Source organism: Azolla caroliniana, unplaced genomic scaffold (genome assembly GCF_043228905.1).
Source record: "Azolla caroliniana isolate FFs.n. ecotype wild unplaced genomic scaffold, voAzoCaro1.0.p SCAF_5, whole genome shotgun sequence".
In the NCBI taxonomy this organism is placed as follows: Eukaryota; Viridiplantae; Streptophyta; class Polypodiopsida; order Salviniales; family Salviniaceae; genus Azolla; species Azolla caroliniana.
The window spans coordinates 7,864,079-7,876,774 of NW_028230440.1; the positions used below are offsets into that span (position 1 = coordinate 7,864,079).

The 12,696-nt window shown below is 37.3% G+C and overlaps 2 protein-coding genes across 2 annotated transcripts; both read left to right on the forward strand.

The window, feature by feature from the left end:
* Positions 1-1,263: 1,263 nt before the first annotated feature.
* Positions 1,264-3,119, forward strand: TKPR2 (NAD(P)-binding Rossmann-fold superfamily protein). The gene is made up of 6 exons (XM_087319862.1): positions 1,264-1,401; positions 1,558-1,730; positions 1,908-2,099; positions 2,228-2,390; positions 2,644-2,833; positions 2,929-3,119. The coding sequence occupies exons 1-6, from the start codon at positions 1,293-1,295 to the stop codon at positions 3,071-3,073; spliced, it is 972 nt and encodes a 323-aa protein (XP_087175988.1). The 5' UTR covers positions 1,264-1,292; the 3' UTR covers positions 3,074-3,119.
* A 6,642-nt stretch (positions 3,120-9,761) lies between these two features.
* LOC147864024 (uncharacterized) lies at positions 9,762-11,719 on the forward strand. Its single transcript, XM_087319153.1, has one exon. It carries the CDS (start codon positions 9,844-9,846, stop codon positions 11,491-11,493), a length of 1,650 nt encoding a protein of 549 aa, XP_087175279.1. The 5' UTR covers positions 9,762-9,843; the 3' UTR covers positions 11,494-11,719.
* Positions 11,720-12,696: the final 977 nt, after the last annotated feature.

Here is a 12,696-nt window from a genome sequence, read left to right on the forward strand (position 1 = left end):
TATGCAGGAACTCTAAGAACAAGAACAAACACACAAGCTCTTTCCCAAATTAAGTGTTGGGAAATGACAAGAGAGTTTTTGTCCTTGTGTCAATACTTTTGAATGAAATTGTACACAATATAGGTTCACTCACTAGTATTTACCTGTGCGATTGTGTCTCAATATGTAATGATGTCAATGCTTGCAATTGCAAGTATATTGTGCATGGGCGCATCTATCTAGTACATGTGCATACCCACATAGTAGTTGTCTCCATGGATATTGAACCCAATGGCATTACATCCAACCATTGATGTTACATGATAGACAAAGATCAAATCTTCTCCTTCTGAACATATAAAAACTAGCGACATGAATGAAATTGGTGTCAAAACCTATTAATATGCTATATTGTAAACATGTGTCCATCTACAAGTACATATATACGGCACATCTATCTAGTACATGCGCATACCCATAGAGTTGTTGTTTTCATGGATATTCAACCCAATGACATTACATCTAACCATTGATGTTACACCATAGACAAATATCGAATCTTCTCCTTCTGAACATGTAAAAACTAGCGATGTGAATGAAATTGGTGTCAAAATCTATGAATATGCTATATTGTAAACAGGTGTCCATCTACAAGTATACACCACCATGGACCATGTTACAAGTTGTTCCTAGGGGTATACAATCCAATGTTACAATACCAATATTATGTTAGTCCATAGGAATATCTTCTCTACTCCTGCATTCATCCCTAAATATTAGGGTTGCTTGATTTTTAATGTACCATAATCTCTCCCTCCCTCTCTCTCTCTCTCTAGGGTTGTAATTGTCTCTCTCCAATCTTCAACAAACAAACCCACACTCTCTATGTGTACCAACAAACAACCACACACTCTTTTTGTGTCACACACATACTCTCTTTGAATGGGCCCTTACTTGAGGTTTATTGTGAATTAATTCATAGATAAAAAGGTGGTCACAAGAGAAGCAATGTGGGCCTAATATAACCTCCACCTAATATTCAAAATGTATGTGATCTATTAATCATGTACTCCCATATAATTTTTTGTTGATAAATTTAATTGAATTGCTATGACTTGTTTTTCACAAACATAAATAAAATTTAGTAATGCACACTGAATATTTAAAATTTTAGTTAGAGTGAAATAAAACTTTACTTCCTAGTATATAATCGCATATCAAGTTATACAAGTAATCAACTAATTCCGTGTGACACAATATGATATCACAAATATCATAGTGATGAAGTTTTAATTCGCTCTAAGTCGTGGAAAATGGCGCCCAAAGTGTGTGTGACGGGGGGAACCGGCTATATTGCATCACACATCATTAAACTTCTTCTTGACAAGGGCTACTATGTGCGCACCACTGTGCGTAACCCTGGTATTTCATTTAGTATATTGTACTCACATGAAAGTTTTTGGTTTTGGTTCATAATATCTTGGATTTTCAATATGTTTCAAATAAATCATGCAAATAAAGACATGATTATGCAAACGAAGTTTAAGAAGTGATCATCATATGTTCTTGCTTACATAGACGATGAGAAGAAGTTGGCATTCCTTAGACAACTACCAGGTGCTAAGAAGCAATTACATGTCTTGAGGGCAGAACTATTAGAGGACGGTAGCTTTGACGATGCCATTGTAGGTGTGGATGGAGTGTTCCATGTAGCCTCTCCCGTGCTTGTTCCTAATTGGGAGAATCCTGAGGTACATACTATAATATGATGTAGTATTTTGATCAGTCTAATAAATTCATATGACATGTGAACATTTTTAGGCATGTGTTTATAAACCACACATTCACATTATTAATATGTTACCACTTGGCATTCAAGTAATAATAATAATGTGAAAAAAGTTTATAAATATTATCATGATTTGTAGAAAAGCTACTTGGAGCCATGTTTGAATGGAACTGCCAATGTGCTAAATTCTTGTTCCAAATCACCATCTGTAAAGCGAGTGGTGTTAACATCATCTTGCTCTGCGGTTCGCTATGACTTCGATAAGAAAGAAGATGATCCTCCTCTTGATGAGTCGCATTGGAGTAGCATTGATTATTGTAAACAATATCAGGTTTGTTGCTATATGTTCATGCACTAACCTTATCTACTTCATTCTATAATCAACTAATGTATAAACTTCACAACTATATTAAGACATAAGCTTTGCAATGACATCTTTTAATTACCTCTTTTTAATAGCTTTGGTATGCATGGGCAAAAACAATTGCGGAGAAAGATGCGTGGAGAATAGCAAATGAGAAGGGGATAAACCTTGTTGTTGTGAACCCTGCCTTTGTTGTGGGTCCAACTCTTTCCAACATTCCTACAAGCACACTTGCCATAGTCTTGGGTATCCTCAGGGGTAAGACAACAAATAACATCCATGTTTGCAAATGATTAAGGTAGTGTTTGGGATATTTTGAACTTGTGTGTGATAACATGTTTGATGAAGTGAAGAAATTTTCATTGTGCATGTTTACCCTTATTGAAAATAAAAGGAATTGAGAACATTTAATGACACATGAAGAAACGTGGTATAAATTGTGGAAACTTGTTTGAGGTAGATATGTCTATTTAAGTTTCAATCATAGATATGATATGACTTTTTTCAATAGGAGACCTAAAGACGTATCCAAACTCAAGAATGGGATATGTGCACATACATGATGTAGCGCTTGCTCATATTATTGCTTATGAACATCCATCGGCATCAGGGAGGCTTATATGTTCAGGAGATGTTTACCATTGGCGAGACATTGTTTCAATGCTTAAGACAAAATATCCTACATATCCAATCACTACAGTGTGAGTATAATACCAATGGTATCACCTAAGATCCAAATTAAGCATTTTCATAAAACTGAACATGATGCAAATGATTAGATTTAATCCTTTTGTAGGTGTGGACAAGAGTTGGGTAACGACATTCCTCACAAGATGAACACAGAAAAAATAGAAAGTTTGGGATTGCCTACTTTCATGAGCCTTGAAAAAATGTTTGATGATTGCATCGAAAGCCTAAAAACCCATGGCCTCTTAACTTAAATTTATGAGTGTCACAATAAACCATATACCTATTGCAAACATTCAATGCAAACCAAAAATGTCTCAAATCAAATTATAGATTGGTATAGAAAGATTTGAGGTCACAAATTTCAAGGAGACATTTCATTTCTTTAGTTTTACTAAATCTGGTACTCAACCTCGAGAAACTTATCATTGTCTTGCGTATCATGTAGATTTATGCAATCTCAATAAAGATGCTAAACTAAATTTGGAGGTGGTTCGGCCAATAATGTGGGGGTTTCCAAAGATATACCATTTATAACACACGTTTCAAAGTGAATAATCCATCCGTTTGGTTAAGGTGTCATGATGAGATTATGTTGCTTACTTATTCGAGAATGTGTTGTTAGTATCTGCAATTGTGATATATCCTCTTTTATTAGTTTTTTTCTATTTTGCTATCTCACCAAACAAGTTGTTGTATCCTTTAGATTTTTCGTATTTGTAAATGTGATTCATTTGTGTAGGTAGTTTTTAGGGTTGTTGCATAGACAGTGGATATAGAATAATATAGAACCACATTTCACATTGCAAGCCATTGTTTATTTTTTTATTTTTTTATTATTTAAAAAAATTGTTTTTAAACAATCTTTTCATTTTTAGACCTTATTCTCACATTTTAGAAACATCTTTAAAATTTAAAAAATATTAAATAATGAATTATTTAAAATTTTAAAATTTGACCTAAGTTGAAAACCGAAACCAAACCACAAAACTGTAGTTTTAATGGTTTAACGATTTGAAAAAAATTTAACAACTCGGTTTAATTATTTCATGGTTCGGTTCGGTTTAGTTTAGATTTCAAAAAATTAAAACGGTTTGGTTTTGACCCTCTCAAACCGAACCGAACCGTTGCCGATTATTAGATGTAGCAATTATGCAAAGAAATGAACTAGACTCAAAGTTTAGGGTTAAGAACATCTTTAAAATCTTAAAAAAAATTTAAAATGAAATATTTTTAAAATTTTAAATTTGAGCTAAGTTAAAAACCGAAACTGAACCACGAAACCAGTTTTAATGGTTTAACAGTTTGAAAATGGTTTTAACAACTCGGTTTAACGGTTTCGTGGTTCAATTCGGTTCTGTTCAAATTTCAAAAACTTAAAACGGTTTGGTTTTGACCCACTCAAACCAAACCAAACCATTGCCAATTGTTAGATGTAGAAAAAGAATTATGCAAAGAAATGAACTAGACTCAAAGTTTAGGGTTAAGAGTTTGGCTTTTTCATTGTATTTACATCTAAACAAAACTCCACATTTATTCAATCTTGCCATTACTATGGAATTAGAGTAAAACAACTTCACATAAATCTTTACATGTGACACAAGTGATATTGCATGGGTCTTCGAAAGCATGATATTTCGAATTATCCTACTTATATTGAGCATCCTACACTTGGCTTCCAGCTCCTCCCTTAAAGTGACTATTCTTTTATGACATAATGTATGGACCGTAGCACCCACTTTGGGGCTTCAAGGATTTTATGGATCAACAATTTCAAAACGATAATAGTTTCCTACCACATTTGCATTATAGTCACACAATCAACGCATAGCACAAAACCCCACGAAAATCCATGGAGCACATACACAATTATGCATATGTCTGTAAGTGTATAAATTATTTGTCGTATGACATAGAAATGCTCTAAAGTTATCAATAACAGGTGGTTGCTTTTATGTTTGTCGATTAATAAAACTTAACTCTAGTTAACTTAAGGTGAATAAATTTTCATACTCTTTATTTTGGCTTCATTTATTACGTAAGCAAAAGGCCTCATTGCTTAGCTATCTATGTCAAATTGTCATCTTAGAGATCAATTATGACTGGCATCAATTTATCAAAACTCGACAAACAAGACAAGAATGTTGCTAGTAGCGTGGGAATAGGAAGGATATTTTGTGTAGTCACAATACCTTGTACATTTAAAATATTCACAAACATTCAGAAGCGTTCATATCATTTGATCCAACATTTTCTTATTTAGCCATGTTTCATATTTCGTCATTTATGATATATCTAAATCTAGCGCACATGAGTCATTTGTTATGTGGATCGTGATGGTTGTGTGCTCTCCATGAATGTTGTACTTTGAGAATTATTTTCCTCTCTCTCTAATGGCATAACACCTACATAAAGGGAGGTCATCCTTCAACTTTATAAATTAAATCACAAGTGTATATTGTAGGTGGCTATAATACACAATTCGATACATCCATACAAAAGGACATGTTACGAAGGAGTTTAAGTTTTGATATTTACATTGATCATGCAAATAATTTATGATGGTAAAACAATCTCCAAGTAAGATATGAAATGCAAATGCATATAATCAATGCACATGTGACATAATGGACAATGCATGATAAGTGAAAAGGACATGAATAGATCTTGTAGTATAGTCGAATGATGACAATCGTAGTGATGAGAGGGTGGTTACTCACAAGCCATCGAGGTAGATGGAAAGGGAATGAATGGTGAGTACTTGTGAACAAGGTGACAACTGGGAGTATTAAATTTTGGATGGGATATAGTCTAAATTTTCACGAAAGAATGAGAGAGAGACACCCAACTAATTCTTGAGCTACATTCGACGGGTTGTTAAAAAGAATAGTGACATGTAGAAATGTAAAGATGAGTAACGTCCCACACACTTAATGATATATGAAAAAACTCTTTTATTTTCCCACATGATCAAGCCATTGGCCACATGCCATCTAGCCTTTCCTTATTTGGAGCCTCATAGCAATACCTTTACTAGGTAATGTTTCTTTTTCCCTTTCACATCCAATTCCATCCCTCTTATCAAACTCCTTTCTCACTTTTGCATTCTTAGTTAACTAGTCATACACACGTAATTGAATTTTGATAAATAATAATAAATCTGAGATGTGATTATTGTTCCTCTCACCAAATATCCATTCCAGTGACATGGGATGACAACTCCAACGTCATCCCCTAGAAACTTCGCAACCACCCTTATATATATGTCTTCAACATGGATGTGCAACAAAGAAAATAACCACTTTTCCATTCTCAAAAAATGTGTCCACATTAACAAAGAAGTATAATTTGAAGAAAGTATCCAACATTACGAGGGACTTCAGTTGGGGACTTGATGATCACATGTTTTGCTCAAGCATGCTCATAGTGAAACCATATTTATAACTAGGAGCAAATTTCGTTATCCTAGATTAAGCAATATACCTGCATGAGCAACTCTTCTAAGAAACCAAACCAACATTATAAACAAAATGTGCATCAATATGCATGCTCATGGAAGAAAATCTTTGAGGAAAAAAAAAGGCATACTCATGTTCATGATCTAGATCAATATTGTGACATTAAATTGACTTCTCTATTTTTTTTCTATTGAGTGAACCTTGCTTTCTTTTTGAGCTATTTCAAACCCATTAAATATACATGATTGCTTGGAAGAAGCAGACTGACAACCTTCTCGTATGCTTGTTGGGTGTACAAGAATTATAAAATATTGTGTGGCTCTAAAATGATTCATTATAACTAGGTAATGCTTTACATCACTCTACAATTAAACATGTGAACATGAAGATGCAAGGCTCAAGACACACATGTATGATGTCCCACAAAGTTTGTAACTAAAAAAGAACGATTCTATGTCCTAAAGCAAATTCTAAGGTCGCATCAATTTGTCATTATAGTGACTTTCAATCGGTTATTGAAAAGGAAATAGTTATAGGCACACACACGAATGATGATACTCATACAACATATGCATCATCAAGTATGTCCAAAGGTACTTGTTTCGTGCACATAATCAAGAAAGGTTTTAAGTTCAACCGACTACTTACTATGAGTAAATATAAAATGCAAGCATAAAAGTTTTAGTGATTTGGCATGCATTTACATTACCACATTTATATTATATGCCTACAAACAACGCAAAAAATGAAGTTGGAAAGTATAAGCTTTGGAAGAAAAGACAAGTTGTCTCGAAATATTACTATTATCTAACATTTGAAAAATGTGTTACACCCATGTGGCCAATAATATTGCATGGTTTCACAACAATTAATGTTGCAATAACTTACACTCTAGGGTAGATGCAAATAATATCTCCAAGAAAAAATCTACATTTATTTTTTTTACTTTTGTTCCAAATCTTATGATGATACAAAGGTTTTTGAAACATATGCATATCCAATCTAAATCTATCATACCATATGTCATAAGGAGAATCTCCAAGGTTCCTCTCATACAGCTCCACGGTCAATAAATCTTGGTAGAATTCAATTCATTGTTCGTTGCAATTTAGTCTCCATTTATAATTTCATTTCAATAATCATGAGGATCACGTTGTGTTTATACATGTTGTACTTTCATATCCTTGCTTTTGGACCAAAGAGACTATTCATTAATGATACCGACCGTCTTCTCTTAGAAAACAAAATATATGACCATACACTATATCGTATACATCTACAATATCAAAGATAGACAAGTGATTGTCTTAGTGTCAGTTTCACTACAATTTATTATGATGAGGATTCCACTATTGGGATCATTAACATGCATTGTAGCTCATACTCATAGACCATTTGGGTGTTAAAGAGATAAGAAAAACTCACTTCACATCAACCTTGTACAACACTTTCAAACGTTTCATAGGTTCAAATTTGGTATTATGTTGATCCACACCTCAAATCCTAAAAATGAGTGGAGGTCTCTAGCAATTTATATTTCATTGTTAGTGAGAGAGACAATACTTGAACTTGTCGTTAAAAATATGTATGGTAATTACATATTAGATACATACTTTGGACCACTAAAAAAATGTGTAGCCTCACGTAACTTGCAGAGTATTTTGAAAGATTTTCAATCTATAGAGACGAAAACGGCACCTAGTGTATTTGTCTCTTATCATTGAGGCTTTGTTTGAGTTTTTTGAATGAACTTAATAGCCTTGTAAAGTACTATAAGTGTAGTACGAATTAGTATGATTAGCAACATGATAACGGGTTAAGGATATGTTGGATGAATATGAACGATTTGTTTTCTCATCCTATGTTCTATTGAGATACTTGAGATTGACATGTTTAAACCATGCATTTGCACTAACATTCATTGTTGTAATGGATCCATGTCAAATGCTTAGTACAAAATACTTTCCCTTCATTCTTTTGTTTACAGTTGGCCCTAGTAACCTAATTTATCAAAACATGGTAAAGTCAAAGGTGAGATCAAGGTTTGTTAGGATAGTAATTGGCCAGAAGTATTTTGACCTTGCAAAGATCTTGTGGGATTGTAGGGGTTTGAGTGACGGATTAGGTGGCAAACTAGAAAAGGTGTACACTATATGTGGGTAAACAAACATGCCATTTGTATATACACATAGCCATGTATCAAGAAAGGTAGTTTGGTCATAGCAAGCCAATGATTGTTAGGGTCGAATAAGGAGGAGGTTGGTTATAGCTTAAAACACAATGAATGGTTGGGATGGAGGGAGAGAAAGGCAGTGTGCATGGGCATAAGATTAAAGCACTAGTTGTCAGTAGGTAGCTAGGAAAGAGGAGATGGTTTCCAGGGGTGGGAGGGGTATGTGTTTGTGTTGACGGTCACGCGTGCGACGGTGGTGAGTCCAAGGGATCGATTGAGACGTGAAGGGGGTTGGTTTCCGAAGGGAGGTGCTAGAGGGGAGTTGGGGATGGGTGGAATATGATGGGGATGAGGCGAGAACAGAAGGAAGAGGCCCCAAAACTAGGGAGGAGCACGTGGTTCGCAAAAGTGTGGGTTTTGTAACCACCGCACTCTTCCTTGCCTTGCCTTGCCTTGCCTTTCCTTTCCTTCTTTTTTCTATATATCCCTCTCACTCAAGGAAAGGTGGGTAGGGTTTTGGGGAGGAGGGGGAGAGATAACATAACGGCCAAACTCATAATGGTTGCAATAAAATAAAATAAAAAGATGGATAAACAAGCAAGCAAACATACATACATACATACATACATACATACATACATGGATGCATAACATACATACCTACATACATACATTATGCAAAGAGAAGGGAGGGGGGAAGTTTTTTAATAAAAACAACATTATGACCAATGAGAAGATGACACGTGGATGACGGGAGATGGATGGCTGACACGTGGCCCGAGCAACACGCAGACACGGAGAGAGAGGACAGAGCGTTAGTATGAATGAACCATACGAACCATACCATACCTGCATTCGCATTCGAGAATGTTTCAATCATTCGAGTATATGATAAAAACACCGTCGAAGTCTTGGTAAATACCATACTTATGTATTCATTATTTATTATAAGGTAAATTGGTTTTAAGGTAAGGAAGTAAAGGTAAGAAGTGTGAAAAAGAAAGGCATAAGAATGTTTCGATACCAGACGCATTCGTTGGCATTCGTATGAGAGAGAATGGTTGCCAATGCATTCGGAAATATTACTTACTATGGAACAGAGCAACTCTACTTCCCGTGTGTGTGTGTGTGTGTGTGGATGAGAGGCACAAAAAAGCGATGAGAGAGAGAGAGAGAGAGAGAGAGAGAGAGAATTCCTCTGTTCTCTCTTTCTCTGTCTCTCTCTCTCTCTGTGTACTTTGTCTTATACCCCCCCACAAATTGATATATATACATAAGCAGGAAAAGAATTGAAAGGAGAGAGGGCGAGAAACAGAGCAACTCCTTTCTGAACCATCTTTGCTCCGCTTCATCTTGCTCTGTTTCCCTTTAAACTCAATATACGGGTGCCGCCATGGCGGACCTCGATTCATCATCATCATCATTTTCTCTTTCTTCTTCTACACGAGAAACAGAGCTGATGATGAAGGAGTGGATCGATTGCGGCCCACTCGGGGAAGGATCGTTCGCTCGTGTCTCATTGGCTCTGGAGCCCCGAAGCGGCCAATTGTTCGCCGCCAAGTGGACGCCTCGATGCTCCTCGGGGGCCCGCGGCCACCCATCTGCCGAGCTTCTCTCGCTGATGAACGAGGCGGAGATCCTCGGGTCTCTCTCGAAGACGAACGATCCCCATTCTCCCTTCATCATTCCCCTCTTACGGGCTCCGGAACATTCTACGGCCGCACGATGCCAACAACATTCTTCTTCTTCTTCTTCTTCGATCGAAGAAGCGACCGGCCATGGCTCGGAATTCACCCTCTTCCTTCAATTCATGGATTTGGGCTCCCTCCATGACCTTATCCGAAGGGAGGGCGGGAAGCTTCCGGAAGCTCGGGCGGCATCGATCGCGGGCCCGATCCTTAAGGGTTTGGAGTACCTCCACGCGAACCGGGTCGTGCATTGCGACATCAAGTCCCGCAACATTTTGCTCAACTCCAATGGGGAGGTCAAAATCGCCGACTTCGGGGCATCACGAAGATTAGGGTTAGCCGACAATATCTCGCCGGACCCCAATTCTTGCCCTACCTTCCGAGGTACCCCTCTATGGATGGCACCCGAGGTTCTCCTCGGAATCCAGCAAGGACCCCCTTCTGATATCTGGTCTTTTGGATGTACCCTGGTAGAAATGCTTCAAGGTAGGCCTCCCTATGGCCATATCTCTAGTTTTGGAGCTGCCCTATTCAAAATTGCTTCTTCTTCTTCTTCTTCTTCATCAGAATCCTCTTCTTCCATCTTTCCTCCATTGCCGCCCACTATCTCAGCTTGCGCCCGCGATTTCTTGCTTCGATGTCTTCATCCCGACCCCTCATTGCGGTGGACGGCATCCCAACTTCTTAACCACCCATTCATTTGCAATCATATTGTAACCACCATCCGGGACCGAAAGATGGGCACCGACAGTGCAGATCGAACATCCGATTCTTGTTCCGAATCCTCGCCCTCGGAGCGCAACCAATCCTCACCGAGAAGCACTCTGCGCTTCGATGACTGCTTGAAATCGTTATCATCATCAGAATCATTAACCATGTTATCGATGTCATCGTCTTCGATGGTATCAGAAATGGCTCTATCCTCAGCGAGGTTATCAGTTGACGAATCGGCGGCCGCAAGCATACTTGAACAAGCAGAGAATCATGGTGATGATGATGATGATGATGAGGTGCAGAGCATGGATTGTAATGGGGATCAATCATTAAAGAGCTCCAATGGCATGGATTTTAATGGGGATCAATCATTAAAGAACTCAAATGGCATGGATTTTAATGGGGATCAATCATTAAAGAGCTCAAATGGCATGGATTTTAAGGGGGATCAATCATTAAACAGCTCAAATGGTTGGATTACTGTGAAGACCTCAAAAGGGTGGAGTCAAGAGAGGGCTGTAGAGCCATTCATGGGGACATATGGATCCGAATATTCTCCCCTCAAGATTCCCTTAAAGAGAGGATCAGAAGTGAGCTTAGAGTCTGCAGCATTCCTTCAGAGCAGTAATAGAAGAAGATGAGGACCCAAAAGTGAGTTAGATTCATTGGGATGCATTGTGATGGTGGATTCATCCAGCATTCTCTTAACTATTTTCCCCCTCCTCTTAACTTCTTTTTGACATGAAAATCATTACCCCCCACCCCTGTTTCTCTGTCTCTGCCTCTCTGATGGCCTTTTGCCATGTACATAAAATCAAGATCATATACACTGTATATACACACAAAGCAATCCCAATACATTTTGGCTTGCAATTGGATCCATTTCTCCATTCTGGTGCTTGGAACATATTTATGATCTCCAATTCCTTTTATGGCTGTACATTTCAAATTGTTTTTTTACGCTCTCGGGGGGTTCTCATTCGTTCGTTCGATCGAATAACTTACGATTTGCATTGCACTATCTTATATAACTATTAACAACTTCAAGAGACATTCGCAATCTCATTGGGTTTCTTCGGAAACTGAGAGTCCAGGGGGTGAGCCAAGATAGATAAGTATGTTGTCATCTTTTTAACGCACATGGGAGTCCCAATCCGATCGAATATTGGAGACACTTGAGTTAGAGGTTTGTCATAGAAAAGTCTTGTAACTTGAATTAGCCACACAAGGAGAGGGCTTGTAATGTAGCCATGAGCACATTGTAGGGGTGTGGTTTCTTTGGAAATGGAAAGAGAAGAGAGAAAAGGGAGAGAAAGAGAGAGGTTTGTCATAGAATAGTTTTATATCTTGAATAAGCCTCGAGAGAGAACATATAATGTTGTCACAAGCATTTAAGGGTGTGATTTCTTTGGACGTGGAAATGCAGAGGGACAGAGATGTTTGTCAAGGTTTGCCCTTGGAATATTCATCTGTTGGAACGAATACACTAACTTACTCGAGAGAGAACATATAATGTTGTCACAAGCATTTAAGGGTGTGATTTCTTTGGACGTGGAAATGTAGAGGGACAAAGATGTTTGTCAAGGTTTGCCCTTGGAATATTCATCTGTTGGAACGAATACACTACCTTTTATAGTGAAAATATCAAAAATACCCTTCATTTTGGTTGATACACACAAAAAGTCCCCTACCCAATTCCAAAAATATTGACGTTTCCCTATCCGAAAATATCAAGGTTTCTAAAAATTTGCAAATACCCCTCATCACTAAGACCGTATAATTCAAATGATCGTCATTTTGAGTTTTCTTTCTAGGTAAAAAGAAAGTGAGAGAGAGGGAGGTTT

Coding starts and splice junctions, on each gene's coding strand:
- TKPR2 (XM_087319862.1), top strand. CDS start 1,293: ATGGCGCCCAAAGTGTGTGTGACGGGGGGAACCGGCTATATTGCATCA. Junction 1,402..1,557: donor CACCACTGTGCGTAACCCTG/GTATTTCATTTA, acceptor TTGCTTACATAG/ACGATGAGAAGAAGTTGGCA. Junction 2,834..2,928: donor ACATATCCAATCACTACAGT/GTGAGTATAATA, acceptor ATCCTTTTGTAG/GTGTGGACAAGAGTTGGGTA.
- LOC147864024 (XM_087319153.1), top strand. CDS start 9,844: ATGGCGGACCTCGATTCATCATCATCATCATTTTCTCTTTCTTCTTCT.